The sequence below is a fragment of the Odontesthes bonariensis genome, chromosome 7 (assembly GCF_027942865.1).
Source record: "Odontesthes bonariensis isolate fOdoBon6 chromosome 7, fOdoBon6.hap1, whole genome shotgun sequence".
Taxonomy (NCBI): Eukaryota; Metazoa; Chordata; class Actinopteri; order Atheriniformes; family Atherinopsidae; genus Odontesthes; species Odontesthes bonariensis.
The window spans coordinates 26339557-26360818 of NC_134512.1; the positions used below are offsets into that span (position 1 = coordinate 26339557).

Genomic DNA, 21262 nt, shown 5'->3' on the forward strand with positions numbered 1-21262 from the left:
CAGTTTCTTCCCTTCTCACATTTCAGCTGCCTGGCAGACCCACATACTGTAGGCGAGAGGCCTTCACAACACTTACTGCAGGAACAGTGACGGAAAAACGTTGCCTACTTTTGTTTTAAATTGATAGAAAATAAATGTTCTTACCTGGGTAATGTGAAAATCCTGCACACACTCTTTCACAGGTCAGAGCTCCCTGAATGCCTTCACAGCTAATGATTCATTCACTGATTCATGAACAGCTAGAAATGTTATTTTTGTTATTCTTTTTTCCTGAACATGTGTCATCAGAGATACCTGCATCCCACTGTTGTCATGGTAACATAGAATTACAGTCTGCATCTTTTTTTATCAGGTTCAGCATTCGAGCTGTCTTATGCCAACACGCAACCCGATTTGATTCTGATTACTGGAGGTCACCATCTGATGAAAAACTATATGCGCTTCAAATTATTTCAGTATCCATTCAAGTTCACTGTGTGAAAAAGAGAAAAAAGAAAAAACACAAGTAAGCATGGAAGTAAAGTAAATTGTGTAAATAATTGATAGAGTTATATCTAAAAAGGTTACCTGACGTTACAAATACTAGGATAAGTCCATGATATATCACTATATGTACGAGTTACCATTTGTTGAGGAGACCTATTGTTTAGATAAAGGATCCCAATAAAATACAATTTGGCAACAGTATGAAAAAATAGAAACATATCTATATGTTATCAATATAGAGCAGGTTAGATGCAAACCTGTTATTCATGCACATTTCCAGTCTTATAATATTCTTGTGTTGGATTCAAACCCCAGCGTATACTTGACACTTTTTGTTAGCACCTACTGGCACCAATATTTGATCCTAAGTAGGGGGACAACAGATGGAGACATGTTGCATTCCTGAGCAGCTGGAGTCAACAACACAGCAGATGCTTTGCTTTTATTTTTGCTTGGTCTCTGGGTCATTTGGAAGTATGGCAGTCCGAGCAGCACAAAGAGCCAAGGCCAAATATCTTGGCTTTGTGGGGACAACAGCTGGGAGGGACTGACCAGGCAGTCGATTCAGTTCATTAAAGACTCAGCATGAGAGCAGCAGAGCTATTCTTGGTCTCTCCATCACTACTCCTCCCTCCTGTCTGTCGTTACTCGTACATGTACACGCCTTCCCTCACCAGTGCTGGTTTAGAGAATTAACTGAGGGCATGAGGAGTCCTATCACACTGCTATCAGTACATTTTTTTTACGTTTTTTATTTCAACCAGATGGATTCTGACCTTCAAACCAAAGCTCTGAAACAACCAATGCCATTCCTTCTATCTAATCCCATAAAAGTGTTTCTGTACCTTAAGCAATGACACACTGTTACTTAAGCTCGTCTGATCTGATCCTCCTACAGTGTGAAAGTGCTTCTCTTAAGCTGCAACAGCTCTAATCTCATCCACAGTGCAGAGCTCCCGCTTCACAGTTAATACAACTGATCAGTTGCATCTGAAAATTTCATTGTCTTTATGGCTTATCTCAGTTCATCAGTTGTTTGGTTGTTTCCTTGCCATCCCACTTCATCTGACTCATTTCCTACAGTTGTGACCTCCCGCTTCATGAGGAATAGACCAACATGCACTTGTCATCGAGAGGCCAGTTGTGTCTAAGAGCACATACAAATCCAAACATAAACAGCCAACTCGGACACAAACACATGCATGGCCTTTTGGCATCACTGGCCCCATTAGCAGCCGCCAATCACCTCATGATTTGGGCTTTCAGTGAGGGATGGACCGATCCCCCCTCAGTACAACAAAAGAAAACACCTGTTAGAATCTGCTTAATCCTAGCCAGCGGCGCTGCTCTCTAGGCTCTAAGAGGCCCAGTCTAATCCACACAAGGGCACTGGGCCAAGGCCGAGCAGACTAGACCCCCACCATCCATCCATCCATCCATCCATCCCAGCACGCACACACCTCTGAGTCTGCCCCCTATAACAAGTATTTGAATTGGTCTCTAATCCACCCAGCCAGCTCCCCCCTCTGCTCAAACCTAATCTTCATGCATCCCGTTCAGACTTGGTCCAGCCCAGCACTCACTACCCCACCTCCCACACCACTCCACCCCACCTCTTTTCCCTCCACTGGTGGGGCTCAAAGCCCATTGATTTGTTGATTTCTCCCCTTTTGTTTGCGGCCGGCCGAGTGTTAACAGGACAACCAGGGTCCAGAGCACAGTGCCAGGACTTTTAGCATGAGAGATTAAGGTCCTAATCTGGGCATCTGTCAAGGTCCAGTCCCCCTTCTCCTTCACAGCTCCGAGTGAGAACATTTCTTTAATTTTCAGTTTAAATGAGCTGTTCAAGCTGTACATTGATCATTAGCTTTGAAAGAGAAAAAAAAGGGAGCAAATAAAATCCACATTTTAAACATAAATCAGTTTGAAAATCAATCCAAAAGGTCTAAATATGTGTTGTGTTTTAGTATGATGACCTATAATCTGGCACACACAGCTATATACTCAATGTCATCACCTCTTAAATAGACACAAACACGAGTCACAGAGGTTAACATTTAGATCCAGTCTGTTTACAGAATGTTTGGGAAAGTCTGTATTCAATTACAGTTTATTTAACTGACAATGTCCTTGGATTATAATCTTTGTGCATAGACAACATAATTAATAATATAAGTTTTAATTAGTTAAAAAAAAAGGCTAAAAAATCAATAAAAATCATATAAGTATTAGGTTAAATGATATTAAAGAATTAATTTGGGACTTTAGACCCTGAAACAATATATTTAAAGTGCAGAGGAACCAGCTTATTTAAATGATGAGAGTTACATTCAAACAAATAATAGAGATTTTACCTTTTTTATTCTGACGTATATGTATTTATTTGTCCAATTATTGGCAACTAGTGCTTGTTAATGATGTACAGTGCAGTAAATATGCAATATGTAATTATGACTATTTTGTTTTAGTGTTAATATCTGTTTTGTAAAGATTACAAAATACAACATACAAATAAAACCACCTCAATAACTATAACTTCACAAAACAGATTAATTACTCTTGGGTAGATGAAACAACTCCACAGAAGTTTACTCAAGCTATGTTTATGTAGGTAGGTTTCCATCTAGTGGTGGGACATATCTAATGCAAGAGGGGATGAAGGAATTATTTCACTTCCAGTGAGGAGTAGCTTCAAGAAGAGCAGCAATTTACAAGAAGATGAGTCAAAATAACAGAAATATAGTATATGAGAGAAAAAAATTTAATTCGTACACTTCTAATCAGCTTTAAAGTCAATATTTGGTGTGATCACCTTTGTTCGTCACCACAGCCTCTTAGACAAGCTTTCTTGTCTTTTCTTTAAGTAGTCTTAAGGAATATTTCTCCAGGCTTCTTGAAGGATATTCCAAAGCTGTTCTTTGGATGTCGGCAGCCTTTTGTTTCGTTCTGTGTCAAGATGGTCCCACACTTCTTCTGCAATACTGAGGTCATTACTCTATTTCTTGTGTTATTTAGCATACCTCAGCCCTTTCTCCCAATTTACCTTCCTTGAGGGGCTTCTTGACAGCCACCTTTTCATAGAGATGATTTCTGATGAGGGTTCAGTGATGGATCAATGGAAAGTCCAGAGGAATCTATCCACACATATTTCATCTGCTGTAGATAGTTGTTCAGGCTCTTCTTCTTTTATCCTCCATTTTTGCTGTTTTTACTTTTTTTTTTTTTTTTTTTTTTTTTTTTTAAATGGACTCATCACACCATGTCAACATATGCCAATTTTTTTGGCAAACAGCTCTTTTGGAATGACGTTGTTGGTGCAAAAATATTAATTTGTGTGTATCAAGCTGTGTGATCTTTGACATTTTTCATAGAGGCACCTAATTAGATGGAACAGGCTGCTACTAACTACTTAAAGACAACTAAAACTGCTCCTTCGCAATGCTGTCTGTTATGTGTAGATACAACGTTGGTTCATCCTTTGAGTAACATGCATTTTTAAGCTTATATTGGTACAATATGTTTGATAAGGTACAAGGACTGGACTGAAAATGAGTGAGATTTCCTAAAGAAAAACTTCAGAAAGTCTGAAGAAGTATTACTCGAGACTACTTTGTAAGGTTGCAATAAAGTCTGGCTCCTTAGAAGGAAATGATTAAAAAATAAGGGGTGGGTATAGACTTTTGCAGAGTGCTGTAAGAAATGAGTCACGTGAGTAAAAGTTGCGCAAAGGTACAGCACATCAGGCAAATTGAGGTTTGACTTTTAAAAATGTTTCAAAGGTAAAACCCATTTTAACTGTGACATAAAATCGGTCATCTTTAGTAAAGTGGGCCCTTTGAGTACAAGATATAGAGTCTTTTTACCTATACTGCTCAGCTTTTCGTGCTCATCCTCCATTCAGAAACGTTAAGCTCTTTCAGTACAACTACAGCTGCATGCTAAGCTGTGATTTCACAAAGGCAAACTGTTATCATGTTTTAAGGTTGTAACAAATTTTAAAAATGAATTTAAACATAATGTTTCGTAACGATGACATTCGGGTGCTTTTTCTTTTTATTTATCAGATCAAAGATCAAAATAGACGTACTGATGTGTATATTTCTGGTGTAGTTGTAAAGCTTTCATCTCCATCTAGTGGTAGGCTGAGAGATATCTGGATGTAAAACATGGGGAAAAAAAGCAATGCAGACAGTAAAACAGGTTTTTTCATTTTTAAGACTTTTAATGACTAAGGCACTGATCAATGATGTGTTTATGATGCTCTTATAAAAAAAATATATATAGGCATTGTATAAGCAACAAAAAAATTCTGCTGTTTCTAAAATGCTGATCTACATTCAAATATATACGTTTTGATGCAAAAGTGATAACACTGATATACCCATAAAAAAAGAATATTGTTAATACATTACAATAACATCAGTAAAAGATTTGTAAACTCATTCACATCCAGCCCTGAGCTGCAGAGCTCTAACTTATAGAATTAACTTCTAAATTTTTATTTTTTACTTTTTCTGTCACAGCTTTTTGAGAGGTAGCTTGTGTTTTTTTTGTTTTTTTGTTATAGCTTTCTATGCTGTTTAAAGTATGATAATGATACTGTTGGTTAAATAGGATATCACTCTGAATAACTAGAATTTACGTAAACACAATTGCACTCTCACGTTGCTCAGAGCGAACTTACAAAGAGGCAGATTTCCAAAGCTGAGCATTGCAACTGGACCAGCTAAATGGAGACAATCTTGTCACACGGCAGCAGCTGGTTGACACCGATTTTCTTCGCATATTCATTCTGCAGAAACACAATGAAAATGTTGAGTTAAGTTTCCTACACAAAAAAACTCCTTCGAGGTGCTTCAAGTACCCTAAGTAACATACTAATGTTATATTCAAACTGAGTCATCTGTTAAAAAATAAATAGATTTTAAGAAGTGTAAAAAAAATATGTATATATTCTTATGTTATCTTTGCATAAGTTAATAAGATTCCAGCACTGGAAGTACTGGGAGTGAATTCTTGTAAATTTAGATACAGCTAAGCTGGTCTCTGTCTTCATGGCAGCTTTCTTAAACATAGATTTTTGGGAAGTAATAAGAATTATCATTCTGATATTAGCATTTCACAAGTTAACAAGATTCAGAGGTGCTGAGAGGGGAACTTTAGTGACTTTGGACACAGCTAACTCTTATTTGTCTTTATGGCAGGTTAAGCTAACAAGCTAACTTTAAACTTCCACAGTCGGCACGTGTATTCAAAGAGGGGGATGCGGACAAGTCTGTCAACTTCAGCCAGGATGGAACAGAATTTAACTGGGAAGCAATTATTTATAAAACGGTTTATCTTTATCAAGTAAAATAGCACAAATGCCCTCTCAGTATCTCCACATCTGCTATTCGATAGCACACTGTCAGGAGCATTACTTAATATTACCTGAATTTTATTTAATTTTACTTGCATAAAAAACTTGTTGATACAATTTAATTTGAATGACTGTGAGAATAGCACAAATTTTCACCCATTACCATGTACTTGATGACATTGATATGGTAGGGTATTCCACCCATCTCCTCACACTTCTTCATGTTTATCCTCTCTGGGTCTCCAGCAGCCAAAACAGGAGAGTCAGGATCGGCCTGCAGCAGAACAACATTAACATTAAGAAAGTGAACCTCTAATTTTAACATACCTTCCACTCCATAAAATTCCAGTCAGGGTTTTGAGATACAGTGCCAATGATAAAAACCTCCATATAAACCACAAGAACTTGGTGCTCCCCATTGGTGCGACGCTCAAGAAAGTTTATAACTACCCAAAAGTCCATCATTGGGGTGTACTCACAGGATTCTGGTCTCTCTGGATTGAGAGCAGATCTGACATCCTCTCATTGAACCCTGGAGCGAAGTTCTCTGGGTTGATTGCTACAAAACACTGACCCTACAACCCAAAACAGGTGGCACTGTGAGGTGACTGAGAAAAAACAATATAAATCTGTGGTTTCCATCAAAGTAACTGTGTTTATCTATTTGAATAAAAGCTCTAAAACAGGTGAAAATGATCAGGGTTGATGGTTTTTTGCTGTTGCTGAGTGAGTTCTAATCATAAACTTTGTTCGTCTTTAAATAACCAACACATTACAAAGCCATCTCTGTGCATTATCTAACTTAAAGGGATATGCCACCCCCAGGCCAAATTAAGTGTATCCCCGCATTCCCGAGACATAAATAAGTGTGTGGGAGCGTTTTCCTGACGACCCAGGCATTGTCCGAATCTCACAGCACTGACCACTGCTTGGTTTCGCGTAATACCTCCATGCTAGCGTCGCCAATCGAAATATTTCGCCCAATGTGAATTAATTTACTTGATTTACCTTCTAATTACTGTGTGAGTGGTGTACTTTCACATGGAGTGCAAATGACTGTGTAAATCAAGACGGAAGGCCCGACTTCCTCAAACAAACCAGCGTGAAGCAGCCGGGGGGGGGGGGGGATTCCCAATGAAGTAGCGGGGAGTGTGCGTCGGCTGTGTTTTCCGCACCGGAAACTAGTTCCCAAACCGACATGAGCAAACCAAGCCTTCCGTCTTGATTTACACAGTCATTTGCACTCGATGTGAAAGAACACCACTCACACAGTAATTAGAAGGTAAATCAAGTAAATTAATTTACGTTGGGCGAAATATTTCGATTGGCGACGCTGGCGACGCTAGCATGGAGGTATTACGCGAAACCAAGCAGTGGTCAGTGTTGTGAGATTCGGACAATGCCTGGGTCGCCAGGAAAACGCTCCCACACACTTATTTATGTCTCGGGAATGCGGGGATACACTTAATTTGGCCTGGGGGTGGCGTATCCCTTTAAATATTTTATGAATTTCATCTCATCATTATTTTGGCAGCTTTCACCGAAGGAAACATTAATATTTTTAAAGCGAGAGCTTTTATTTCAACTGCTGGCAGCCACATTTCATGTGCCTAAGAGCAAAAGCTCTATCCACAATGGAATATAACAATGACCTTAAGATTCATTTTCCAGTTTTTAAATACAAAAAGAAATGTGTTTGGCCATGAGTTGCATTAAGTTTTACAGACTTTTAGACAAGAGGACCAAGATGCTAACTTTTAGCATATTATATAAGAGGACAATCATGAAACAAGACACCTGACAAACACAACTTTGTTTAAAATGGGTAAATATGCCACGTTTATATCACAATACAATGCAACACAAGAAAAAAGGAAAACAGAACGTACCAGGTTGGCAACACGGTCGGTCACTTTCCACGTGCGGACATATTTGCTGTACTGGGCACCAGCCAAAATACCACAGAACACCTCCACCATCATCCCCAGACCGTAGCCTTTGTACCCTCCTGAAGGCAACAATAGAGAGATAATGATACATGCCAGAAATGTACTATTTCAAATACTGCAATATACAACTGGCAGCAATAGAGAGCACATAGAGAGATAACATCCTTGGAAGACATCCTCCAATCTCAAGTAATAGTCCAGATCATTTGCGGCCGCTGTGCGAGTAAGCGTGTGCGTGTGCTGGGGAAGTTTTCCTTTCCACTGACCTGTGGCTCTACACTGTTGTGGATACATACAGATACATGCAGTACTCATATCATTTGAATAAGGAGTTTCATCTGCTATTCTAAACATGTTGTAAAGCATACGCAGCATCACATCCACCCTGCGAGCACCAGACACCCGTGTTACCCAACAACACCCATTTCTTTGCATTTCCAGCTAGGAGAGCACAACTACAACAAAAAGCCTCCAGCTGTGATGTGCTTCAGTGAACTGCAATCACGGAAAATGACCAAATCAAATTTGTGTTCAGGAGTGAAAATGGTCAAATGTGATTGGGTTGGCTGAACTTGGATCATGCAACACGACAATGTTCCCAAAGACAGCAGCAAAAGGCAGCCGTGGCTCAGTGGTTAGAGTCGGTCGTTCAATAACCGGAACGTTGGCAGGTTCAATTCCCACTCTCGTCACTCAAAAATTGGTGGAACTGACAGCTGGAGGGGTGTCCGTCCACCTCCTTGTCACGGCTGAGGTGCCCTTGAGCAAGGCGCCCTTGAGCAAGGCGCCGTACCCCCCATTCTCCCCGGGTGCTGCGAATGGCTGCCCACCGCTCCAGGTTGGCATCTGTCTCTGAGAGCATGTGCATGTGCATGTGCATGTCAACAGGTGCCAACCTGGACGGGTTAAAAGCGGAGGACAAATTTTGTGTGTATGCATGACAAATAAATCTTAAATATAAGATCTTAAATATACAACAGAATGACTGAAAAAGAAGAGAATCGAGGTGTTGCAAGTGTCCAGTCAAAGTCCAGACCTCAACCTGACTGAGGTTGAGGTCTGGGCTGTGCACAAACGAATGCTTCCAAAACCTGAATGAACCAAAGCCACACTGTAGAGATAAGTGGACCAAAAATCCTCCCCAATGATGTGTGGAACTGATAACATATACAAAACTGATCATATGGAAAACAATAACTTAAAGTTATTGCTGCTAAAGGCTATTGAATCACGTGGTGTTTTACTTCATTTCTCACACACTGCCTGTAATATTGACTATTTTGGTTTAGTTTAAGTTAAATAAGTGACAGTGTAATATCTCATTGTTTATCTGAGCTTGTATTTACCTCATTTCAAGATCAGTTGAGGACCACAAGATTTTAAACTCTTTTTATGAGAACTTGTTCCTTATCTTAATGTACCAAAGTGAAACCACATTCTGCACGTTTCACAACAGCATGGCTCCCTAGTAAAAACGATCAAGAGCAAAACTGGACGGCATGCTGTCCACACTTGTCACCCAATCGAAGACATAAGGTGTGTTAGGAGTTCCTGAACCATTCAGCAGCTTAAATCATTGAAAGCAAGAATGGGAAAGTACTTCACCTTTTGAACTAAAACAAATAAAACAACAGGGCTCTTGAGTTCATAAATGCCTTTGATTACTGTAAGAAGAAGTAATGCAACACAGAGGTAAACATGCACACGTCCCATCTTTAATGAGAATGTTACTGACTTTAAGTTAAGACTGAGAATATATATTTTTCAAAAACAATGAGATTTATCAGTTTCGGAATTTGACATGACAAGTCTCCACAGCTAACTGTAAGAGCAAAGGGGGAAACTATTCTTACATTAGAAAGAAATAAATGAAACAAATAAATAATTAAGAAGAAGAAATATCTGACCCGTGGCTTCACTGCCACCAATAGGGACCAGTCCTCCTCCGGTCAAAACTCTCTTGGGGTCTGTTGTTATCTTTCCGTGAGGGTCACAGCCCCACCCATCAGGAATAGGGTCTCCACGCCGGTCATTAAGCTCCACCTGTAGAAACATTGCAGAAAATTAAGAGATGAAGAAGGCTTCACTTGCACAATCACTTAAAAAAAGTCAGTGCAACTTTTGTTGTGTAAAACATTCAAGACATCTTCCCAGAAGTGGACATCCCAGAAAGTTCACCCCACGTCAGACCGTGCAATGATCAGACAAACTGCACATCTCAGAATCTACAGGCCTCAGTTAGCACGTTAAATGTTAGACTCCGTGACACTATAGTTAGAAGTTTGGCTCGTTTGGAAGGGTTGTCGGGAGAAGGCCTCTTCTCTCTGAAAAGAGCATGGTAGCACAGCTAAGGTTTGTAAAGTTACATCAGAGCAAACGATGAGACTCCTGGAACAATGCTCTTGGATAGATGAGACCAAAATGGAGATATTTGCTCATAACGCACAGCACCTTGTTTGATGGTGCTGGATGGAACACCTCATACTGAATATCAAGCACGGTGGTGGAGGGCTGATGATTTGGGCTTCTTTTGCAGCCACAGGACCTGAAAACCTCAGAGTCATTGAGTCGACCATGACCTCCTCTGTATACCAAACTATTCTAGAGTTAAATGTGAGGCCATCTGTCCGACAGCTAAAGCTTAGCGAAAATAGGGTCAAGCAAAGCAAAATGACTCCAAGCACAGCAGTAAATCTACAACAGAATGACTCAAGAATCAAGTGCAGTGGTCCAAAGGCCTGACCTTGACCTGATTGGAATGCTGAGGTGGGAGCACACACTGCTTCTACATACTTTTGATGTTAAATAAATGACACTGTGTAATATGTCATGTGTTTTAATATTTATCTCATCTTAGGACCGGGACCATGGACATGGTTTGTTTTTGTTTTTTTATTGTGTCCTTAAACCTTAAAATTGAAAATAAAAGTACTTACTTTTTCGCATGCCTGTGTTATACTGATACTGATACTTTTCCAAATCAGCAGGATGTGCTTACCTTCAAAATGACCTCGTTAAGTGACCAACCACTGACCACTTCCATAACAACTACAAATGCAGCAGTAAAAATCCAGGTCTTACCTTTCCAAGTGCTACCGTTGAAGTGGCCGTGTCTAGAACAAAGCTGTCTCCATCTTTCGCTGGAGCGGCTATACTCAAGGGGTTGGTGCCCAAAGTGCGCTGTAGACGACAGGCTCACAGTGTTAGGATGAGAACGACGTTTACATGGAAGATACATGTTCATACATCTGGGCCAAGTCATGCAGTAAACAACAGACACAGAACTCTTAAACCCTGAACCCTGCCGTCTTAAACCCTGCAAAGATGAGATAAATCATGTGTCAAGCCTGCAGGTTTCAACACACATGGAGAGCTGAGAGGGCAAAGTGCAAAGGGTCTCAGTGCTCCAGCCACAAATTTCTGAAGAGAAGATGACGAGGAATATATTATGTCGCGAGAGGCGTCGCGCAGATCTTCATGATATCAAGATATCACAAAGGGAGTAACACCGTGTATTTCATGTCTTGCTCTCTGTGCGGCAAAAACTAGCCTGCGGACTCAGCCACAAACTTTGAAACACGAGACACTCGTAAAGCTAAACAGCAGCATGACAAGACCGTCCAGGGACAGATGCAATGAGCTGCAGCACGCCTGCATGCAGCATCTGGAAATAAACTTACAAACTGTGTACTGTGGAAGACATTAGAAAAAAGACAATTTCATTTAAAAACGTGATGGTAGAACTGGCATTCACTTAGTTCATGGGTCATATTTAGGCCAAGCTGTTCACAAGAGGACGCGACATGTCTGCAGCTCATTGTCAGTGACACATGGAATGCAATACTTTCTTTTTCTTTTTATCGTAACTGCATCACTGATAAATGTTAAGGTAATAAATAGACAATTTAGAGAAATGCCATTTTGCTGTTATTACAGGAAGAGGTAACATGCAAAAGTAACAAAGTACTGTTTAGCAGATTCTCTTCACTCTGTTAACAGTAAATGGTCAGTTTGGTATTTCTTTAAAGTGTCTGTTTATCACCAACGGTTTCTAGAGAAATTCGGTCAATATTGAAAAAAAAAAAAAAAAAAAAAAATCTGAAAGTGTTGCTTCGAAGAAGATTTAAACTGTGCCTTTTTAAATTCACAGCTGAGAGCACAAATGCCACCAGGAATAGCCAAGTTTGACTGTCGCGTTTACAAACAGTCTGAAACAGAATTCATGCCGCATATCTCAACTGAGGAAACTACCAGAAATATGACGCCAAGTGCATCAGTCAGAAAGGTTCAGCTCTTCAAGCCCCAACATGAAAGTAACAAGACACTCAAAAGTAGAGCACAATGTTTCCACCGCACGCTTAGTTCATGCAGTGGAAATGTACAGACAAGGAATAAAATCTGCAGTCCCGCAGTCAAAACACACTGAGTGTGTCACGTGTGGCCTTTAGAAAAACGTACTCGACAGACTGAATAATACATTTACCTCTTTACCACGCGTGGGAACCACGAGTGGGGATGTGTTGGTAAATGACATGCCCTGTGGAGATCAGATCCAAATTAGCGAGGAAATTTAGAAATGACAGCACATTCATTTGTTGTTATTGATGAGATATTAAACAAAAAACTTTGAGGTTTAAATAGCTTTCAGCTTTCCTCTTTATGGAAAAAAAAAAAACTCAAATAGATGCTGTAATGTTTCACTCACAATCATGTTTTCCTTTAGTGCTTGCATTGCATAGTATCCAGCAATACCAAAATGGTTGGAACCTAAAAAAGGTGGCATAAAGATGTCAGTTTTGCAGAAATATTCCTGTTTGTCATTCTTTATTCGTCATATTAGTTTACTGCTTCTTTACTACAATGAAATAACAAAATCATTCAGCTTTCGATAAACTCAAACGGAGATTCTAATACTCAATTCGATCAGCATTTATTCCTCATGGAAAAAAGGCATTGTGATCATCGAAGTCCGACTCCCTGAGCTTTTGCCTGCCTCAGCTACATAGGTTCTGGTTTTTCTTCCGCCATACTAACTTGGCTGTTAATATGCGCCAAATATTCACTGATCTTTCAAGATCAATGTGAAACTTTAGTTTTTGAGAAATTACATTTTTTGCTAGCTCATTTATAATGCATTGAACCTAACCGCAGTGCAGATGCAGTCATGTATCTACAAATACGCCATTAGGATGCCAAAATATGCAGGCGGTCGAGTGGTATTTAAGATCCAGACAAATTTTTGTTGAACTCTGCGATAAGGCAAAGATGCAACCTTCTAACTGGTTTTTGACAGACAGAGGTAGATATGGATTTGCACAGTGCAAAGTGAAACCTGTTTTGTTTGAAGACGAAAGAACATTGGGACTCACCGTGTGCCACAACCCAGCCAATGCCAACCTCTCTGGCCTTTGCTATGGCCAGATTCATGCAGAAGTTTCCCACCACTGGGCCCAGGAGGTTCTTCCCATCCACCAGCGCTGTGGCTGCACTCTCCTTCTCGACCACCGGCTCACCGTCAACTGCACAGATTCCAGTCTGGATGTCCTTCACGTACATGTCTTTTTAAAAGAAAAACACACACAGGGGGCAGAGAGAGTATACGGCACACACATTTAAATCTCATTAACCGTTTACGCCGGATACGTCCTACAACCATCACCCTCCGTGTTGCAAAGGTATGTGCCACATAAGAATTATCCATGCAGAAAAAGTGACTGACCCATCCTATTGAGCCCATGGCTGTAGTGACCCCTGCAGTCTCCCTCCACCAACACATCAGCAAGGCTGCGGGCGTGATGCGGTTTGGTGCCCACTGCTGTCACACACCTCTCAATGAAGCCCTGCACCTCTATGTGGCTGATCAGACACCTGTGAGGTGGTGGTTGGACAAAAAGTACACATAAGCACATGTAACTGTTCTCATTCATGCTGGGCAAAGAGATCTCGCTTTCAAATTATCTTTTCGAACCGTGATGATAGCCTTCCTTCTGCAAAAGTGTGCCAATCTTAAAAGTTCAAGATCAAATCCATGTTTGTTTTGGAGTGACTGTCCAATCTGTAAGTTATAGATGAACAGTGTTGGGGAAGTTACTTTAAAAATGTAATCCGTTACAGTTACAAGTTACCTTGTTTAAAATGTAATTGTAGTGTAACTTTTTGGATTACTTAAAAAAAGTAATGTAACTAATTACTTTTGGATTACTTTTGGATTACTTTTACCTATTTATGGTATAGGATAATCTGTATATTATCTGTATGATTCCATCTGTATTTATCACATTTATTTATACCATGATATTTTTCTTTTCATTGTACTGCCATAACTACATTATACATTCTCTGCACATACATGCATTTCTCTAGGTAATTGATCTATTCTGCACATATCTATTAACCATCTTTCCTTACACTAGCTGTAAATAACTGCATTTTATCTCTAAATACTGCATGCTATACATCTGCACGCGTTACACTTGATAAGATGCCAAACTGCATTTCATTGATACATGTGCAATGACAATGAAGTGCTCTACTTTAGTAATAAATAAGCAAAGTAAGACTTTTACATCACATTTTATTTTTCTTTGCACACCCTTGCTTGTGTGTGTGCGCCAGTACTTCCGGTGAAAACTTCCGGTGATTTGACAGCTAGCGCGTCAGGTTAGGGCCAGTGGCCGTAAACAAAGGTTAACTTATAGCCGAGAAGAAAGATGATAATATAACGTAGCTAAAAAGACTAGCTTTCTTCAGTAGCCTAATGCTTACCGATTTAGCAAGCCTAGCAGCCTCGTTGCTAATGCTAGCCGCAGTAACGTTACCAACCATACCCGACGTCAAGGAGTTGGCTGAGCAGGGGCAAGAGTATGGGGCTGGCAGAGTTAACTTCATAATCGGTGAGTGCAGGTTTCATTCACTTGTTTTCATTCTTTCACAGGATTGATTCACTTCATTGGTTTATCCGATTGCTGGCCGCCGAGCCATTATGTGTCTGGGTTTGTGTAGGTTACTGATCATGGTTGTTAGCCGATAGTCAGGTTGTGTGATGTGTGTGTGAGTGTGTATTTTTTCTATGGGTACATGCCATTGACTGTATGAGCGGTCTGTGCTCGTTTTTTTATTTTTATTTAATTAGATTGGAGATACTAATTAATACTGAGGGGGGGCTGGTCCCGGGGAAAATTGCCAGGGCCGATTTTTTCCCCCAGTCCGACCCTGCCGCTCTGTACTTCTGTCACTGCAACCTCGCACAAATTGTAATCCTGTTAAGTAACCCCCATTCTCACTGAATGTAACTGTAATCTGAGTACATCGTTTTTGCTTGTACTGTAACGGATTACAGTTACTTTTATTTTGTATCCTTTTACCGTAACGCCGTTACATGTAATCCGTTACTCCCCAACCCTGTAGATGAAGGAGTACAGTAGTAAATCTAATTTGAAACTAAACTGTTAATTACAGATAAAGAGGCGTCATTACTGACATAATTTCCTACTCCCTCATTTTTTGCAGTATTTCCTCCTCTTTCTTTTTTCTTTGCAGTGTTTGGTGGATAGAAGAGGGGGGAAACTTTCGGATGAACCCCAACTGCAGTCCTATACGTACCACGGACAGGTCTGTCAAGTGACTGCACGATACTCACTCAGCAAGAGAACATGAAAACTACCTAGACGAAGCACTGGCCAAGGAGGAACACATTGAGTTTTGTAGTGAATTTGACTTGTTTGGGAAAATATCTGGATATTTGTACTGAGTGAGATACACGCTCTTGTAGAGAAATTCTAGTTATTCTTCAGTGTTACTCATCAAGAAGCCTGAAGAAATCAAGAAGAAGCACACTTAAGAACACTGCGTCTGCCTGCAGACTCAGACAGCGTTCACACGCATTATGAGCTCAAAGTGAAACAACTGCCTGCCTCAGCCTTAAATTCATCAAAATGTGCCTTGAAGCGTTTTCAGAGTGCTTCTTGTGCCGACTCTTTTTCAGCAAAGAGGAATATCCTTGTAAAGTGCCCTTTAGCAGGGGAAGATGCTTATTTGCCTCTTTTTTTTTTTGTTCACTCGAAGATTTAGATCAAAAGACCAATATCACTCACAGCCCTTTAGCCCCTGACACAGAAGACCACAGCAAATGGAAAGTTAACAGTAACAGCTATAAATAAGACATATCAATATATATATAAATGAGACATATCAAAGATGCCTTTGGACACACGGGAAAAGCTCCAATGTGTATTATTGTTTTGTTTTTTTCTTCAAAAGGATGTTTCATAGCTATGTGATTTCAACGTTTAGCATAATTTCAACAGACAATTTATGAATGTATTTCTTCAGTATACTTATTAAGGTTCACCAGTGCCTCTGATGTGGCACGTTTTCTCCATACAAACCTGAGTCTGGACCTTAATGCTCCACTTTCACCTTCCACATCAACAACACCTAACCTTGACCTTAATCCTTGCTGCTTGCTTGCCAAAACTCTAAGAGAGGGAATTTCTATCTTCAGAATGGCAGGACGTGAGTGGGGGGCAGGGGGCCTCAACACAACAAAGCCCTACTACAGCCCAGAGTGGAACTTGCAGCATGGGGGAAGTCCAAGCATGAATACCACTTGGTCACGGAATAGCTTAAAAGTTTCTACTGTTCATCGAATCTCTCCTTTGGGTAAAACTGCTCCAGCAAAGTGGCTTACGTTCAATTTCTTTGTAAACAACAATGTGCCGCCCGACCGTTTTGAAGGGCTGAGGCCCCTTTTTCTCCAAATCATATTACTGATGAAATTGTACACCTGAATGTCCGAGATGCATAAAATAAATTTTAAAAAAAATGCATCACAATAACCATCTTTAAACTGAGAGAGTTGGGTAACAGTGGCCTAATTGGCACCACTAAAAACCAAAAAGAGATTAAATATGACTTGGCGGGAAGAGCTTACTACTTACAACAAAACTACAGAGTTCCCTACTCTGCTCTGGCAGGGCTTGTTGTACTGAGTTCAATGAGTTCACTTCAGTAAACGACACACTCCCCATTAACAGTGAGATGAAAAAAACTTTGAGCAACATATGTACAGGGCTCCTGAGCAGCATGTTGTACAGCGAGTAGTGGCCCCACCAGTCTGCTGAGTGTTCATTTTGCTCAACAACAGCTTTTCCCCCTGTTTGCCCTCCTTTGACTTCAGCTGGTTGAGAAACACAGCCATCCTCCCAGAGTCTGCTTCTGTTGTTGGTTTACTCCTAATACCAGAAAGTTTTTCCTCCAGACTGCTGCTCAGAGGAGGATGGCTGGGTGTTGCAAGGGGTTCGACCTGGCTAATAAGCATGCCCTGAAATGGCATGTGTGGTGATTTGATGCCATAAAAGTCTATCAAGTAGCTCTAGGATGGAAGAAAAGCAGAAATATAGTTTTATATTGTGGTGTATCACCTTAATTGAGTACCATGATGTGCAATAAGCTATAAAATGGAGCACAAATATGTTGCAACAATGGGTTGCAAACTGCATCACGTGCTTTCTGTAGAACTACAAAAGTAGAAAACACGTTAAAAAAAAACATTTGGTTTCAGTGGCCTGTAGTGTAGCACACGCATTTTTCTCACAACCCTCTGGATAAACGGGGTCCCAGGCCGACTCCTACCTATTCATGCTGCCCGGCTCTGAGCTCCCTCTGGCCGATGGCTCCTCGCTGCTGGTGCCTGCGACACTCTGACAAAAACGATGCAGAAGCCCGCCCAGTGTTGTCAACCCGTTCAGCTTTTGTGTCTGTCAGTGTCTCAGTAGGCGTGTTGAAATGAGATTTTTTTTTTTTTTTTTAAGTTTTCATCACATCAGACCCGCCCCGGCTCGTTCTGATCATGTGTGTCTCCAGTGGGCTTCAGACCCCTTGCAAATTTCGAGCTTCGCAGTTAAACATGGGAGGGACCCTCCCTGTCCCTCAGAGATCACATGTTCTGGCGGGTAATATTCTCATAGGGCACTTATTGAAAATACATAAATAAACACTTTGCCCAGGCAACTTTAAAGAAAAAACTGTTTCCTAAATAACCACCTCAGCCTGAAACGGAGACCAAAGTCCCACGACTACTACAGATACTCTGCACCGTTGCAGTTTATGTCTGCTCTCTCTAATTTAATGATGGACCTGCGTGTATTTTGTCCTAAGCTCAAGGAATGCTTTTGTCTTCCAAAATGGCAGCAAGGGAAATCAAAGAAGACCAAAAAAACAGAGCGCCGAGATCGCATGAACATGAGCTCAACACAGAAGGGGTGTTCTTCAATGAAACCATCTGAGTGAATTAGGCTTCTTGTGTTCGTTGTGGTCGCCAGCTGCCAGCGAAGTGGTCCGCGGATCGAATCTGATCAGGTCACAGTTGTATTGAGCGGCTTTGAATCAATTTCATTTCTCAGTCTTGCTCTGTGTTCACGGAGCGCTTTTGCAACCAGTGTAAGGTCCAACAGATAGAAGCCAACTTGCCTTTTAGCCATGATAAGGCCTATAGGTCGCAATTTTAAAGGTTAATGATGCAAAATATTTTCCAAACCCAAATTGATGTAATTGAGCCACGATCTGCCGTTACAGAGAGCTGCAGCCTGTTTCTCGATACCTTCGATTGATTTTTGGATTTGACAAGCATGAATGTCTTCCTCGTGTCAGCTACTAATATGTTTCCTTGGGTTGTTATTGTCAGTGTGAAAAAAACTTTGTCCATTGTCCAGCATTGTCCAATAGATATTTAAATAATCAGGGGGGAGAAAACATAGGCTTCCATCAACATTTCAGAAAATACAGTATGACACTAAAACACACACAAACATAATGCACACAGCAGCAAAAAGACAACTTCAGAGAACGCAACCACCAGAAATCCCAACATTTTAGTGAAAACAATACATTTTATTGTTTTTTCTTAAGTTTTTTCCTACATTTTTTGGTTCCATTTCTTTTCTGTTGTTTTCTATTGTGGTTATGTTGTTGTTAATCAGTCATCTTTTACATTTTGCTTTCACTTGACGTTTTAAAGTTTTGCAAAGTGCCGTGTAAATAAAGTCAAATGCTTTCCCTGTTTCATTGTTTTTGGTGGTGCTGGTGTATTTTGTCTTGTGCAGTGTTACTCTGAAGTCCAGCAGGCCACCAGGGGGCAAGCACTGACTGAAAACAAGGCGAGTGTTACAGATGCACACAGTGTTTTTTATTTTGTTGGTTTTTTTTACACGTTCCTCTACCAAGGAGCAGCTTTGTGATCAGCCAAGTGACATCCAAACTACCTCGCAGAATTTCATGGCGATGAGGTGGAGAACTCATAGAGTGTTGATGCAGCTCTGGATTACTTTCCTTAAAATAATTAAACAAGTCTTAGTTTTCTCATATGTCCCATATGGTAGGAACACAAACTATGGTGCATCTCAGCTCTATGATTTGCCGCGCAAGCTCATATTTGACACCAAAGTTGTTGTCATTTGGCATTTCTCCTTATGTTCTGTTTTTATTATTATTTATACCTCTTTAAGAACAGAATCAGCTTTGTGCTCCAAGTGCATTTTCTGAATGAACACTGAAAAAAACAACTTGAAAGATTTACTTTAAAAAACCCTTTGTAAGTATTTGCACTCAAATGATTTAAGTAATATTTAATGCTGCAATATCAAGTAACACTCACTTGCCAGTATGAAGTAAATTTTACTTACCATAAACCATAACAGTTTTGAAGATATTAAGTAACATTAACTTAATTACATCTAAGTTTTAAGTTATATTTATTTAAACAAATTAAGTAAAGTCTTCTTGTTTTTCATAGGCAGGAACATAATTTTACTCAAAATTTTAAGTAAATTTGATATATCTGTAGTATTTGCTGTTATGAAGTAACTTAGTAGATTTTAACGATAGACTTTCAGAGTAAAGTTTATGTAGTGTTTCTAGGTTTATGTACTTACAACTATTAAACATTTAAAACCTAAGTAAAACTTACTCTTCCCCCATAATTTATGTATTACATTAATAAAATGTTTAATTTTACTTAAGAAGCTCTAGTTCTTACTGAATCTTAAAAATACAAGGTAGAAATTATGACAGTTACTCTAATAGAGTTTACTTAACCAAAAAGTCCCTTTTTTCAGTGAACCGTCTCAATAAACTTTGCAGCCTCTGGTCTCTGAAACGCTTCAAGTGTTTGTTAAACCTGACCCCCACAATAGCATTAGTAATTACTTCCCCTTCTGCATTGTCTTCCTGTTTCCTTCCACAGGCTTCCACTGTAGCGACCAGCTCCTAGAAAGAGAAGGAAGTTTATACCCCGCCTCCTGCAGCGCCATTTCCTATCCTATAATTTTCCTCAAACATCTGTAAGCATTTCTCTCCGACCACAAGAGCATTATAGAAAGTTGGAAGCCTGAGGATGTGATTTGGATGGTTATAAATAAAGCTGTGAGCAAAGGAGAAGCTACTAATATGATGGGAGTCCAGAGGGTGGGAGGTTTGCATGAGTCTGACACTCAAATCATCAAAGACGAGACATGAGGATCAGGAGGACAAGCGGAGCCTCTCAGGGACTTTATGGCGCTGGTGTCTGAATAGCTTAAAAGCTATCAGTGGGTGTTTTTCACACATTCAAAGTAGAACAATTATCTCCAATGGCTTCTGTCTTCGTTTGCTTGCATGTCTTTGTCACTAAATACCGCATCAGGAGCATGAGATAGAGCCAATTATGCATGCAGATTACATCCAAGAAGGTCATTTTATAATTGAGTTTACAAAGTAATCAAAAGGACTGTTGTAAATCTGTTCCATTAAATGTCAATGGAAACCTGAACTTTGAGGTTGTGATTGTCTTCCTGTTCTGGTGGTTTTGCAGGACTATGTAGTGTAGCAGTTGAAATATTCACAGATTGGTTATAAAAGAATATCCAGTGGCATTAACCAGTTGGCAAGTCTTTCCCAAAACCTTTGCCATTCCTTAGGTAATAATAACTTGGACTGAGAGCAGATGGAGAGAGCCTTGTCGTCAGACTGCAGGCCTCCACATTGCTGCTGACTCCTCTGTTGTGGTCTGCCTGGGCGGCCCCGCCTCACAACTTGAGGACACGTTTATACAGTTTCCTAAAACTGCATGTTCTGTATATAGCTGGTAGAGCAGTAGGCTCACAGCTGGGATGAAAACAACCATGTCGTGCTCGCTCCCTCAAACCCGCCCCTGAGTGCAACCCATGAAGCCCCAAATGATCACTTTAAAGCTGGGTGTAGGTGCAGCAGCACGACCGCAGGAGCCATTTAAAGGCGCGCCTCTTCGACCACCTCACCCCCATGTTCATCAGCTACGATGGCAGTCAAAATTACCTGAAAGTTGCCGGTGGATTTTTGGCACAGTGAGTCCAGGCATTTTATGAGGTGAAAATGAAGTTTTTGCTTTTCAGTGAAGGACCAAGTCAATGGTTTATTCAGCTCATCAGAGGTTGACAGTAAGACAATATAAAAT

At 40.3% G+C, this 21262-nt stretch overlaps 1 protein-coding gene across 1 annotated transcript; it reads right to left on the reverse strand.

The window, feature by feature from the left end:
* Positions 1-4753: 4753 nt before the first annotated feature.
* LOC142384751 (putative oxidoreductase YjmC) lies at positions 4754-17555 on the reverse strand. Its single transcript, XM_075471053.1, has 11 exons — positions 17428-17555; positions 13514-13662; positions 13164-13352; positions 12500-12561; positions 12278-12331; positions 10876-10974; positions 9702-9837; positions 7735-7853; positions 6325-6420; positions 6009-6119; positions 4754-5278 (listed from the first exon to the last, which is right to left on the reverse strand). The coding sequence occupies exons 1-11, from the start codon at positions 17433-17435 to the stop codon at positions 5213-5215; spliced, it is 1089 nt and encodes a 362-aa protein (XP_075327168.1). The 5' UTR covers positions 17436-17555; the 3' UTR covers positions 4754-5212.
* Between the last annotated feature and the right edge of the window lie 3707 nt (positions 17556-21262).

Excerpts from the sequence above, each read along its gene's own strand:
- LOC142384751 (XM_075471053.1), bottom strand. Across the intron at positions 7,854-9,701 it reads TGGTGGCAGTGAAGCCACGG|GAGGGTACAAAGGCTACGGT; the intron begins GTCAGATATTTC and ends TGTTGCCTTCAG. Across the intron at positions 6,120-6,324 it reads TCCAGAGAGACCAGAATCCT|GCCGATCCTGACTCTCCTGT; the intron begins GTGAGTACACCC and ends GTTCTGCTGCAG.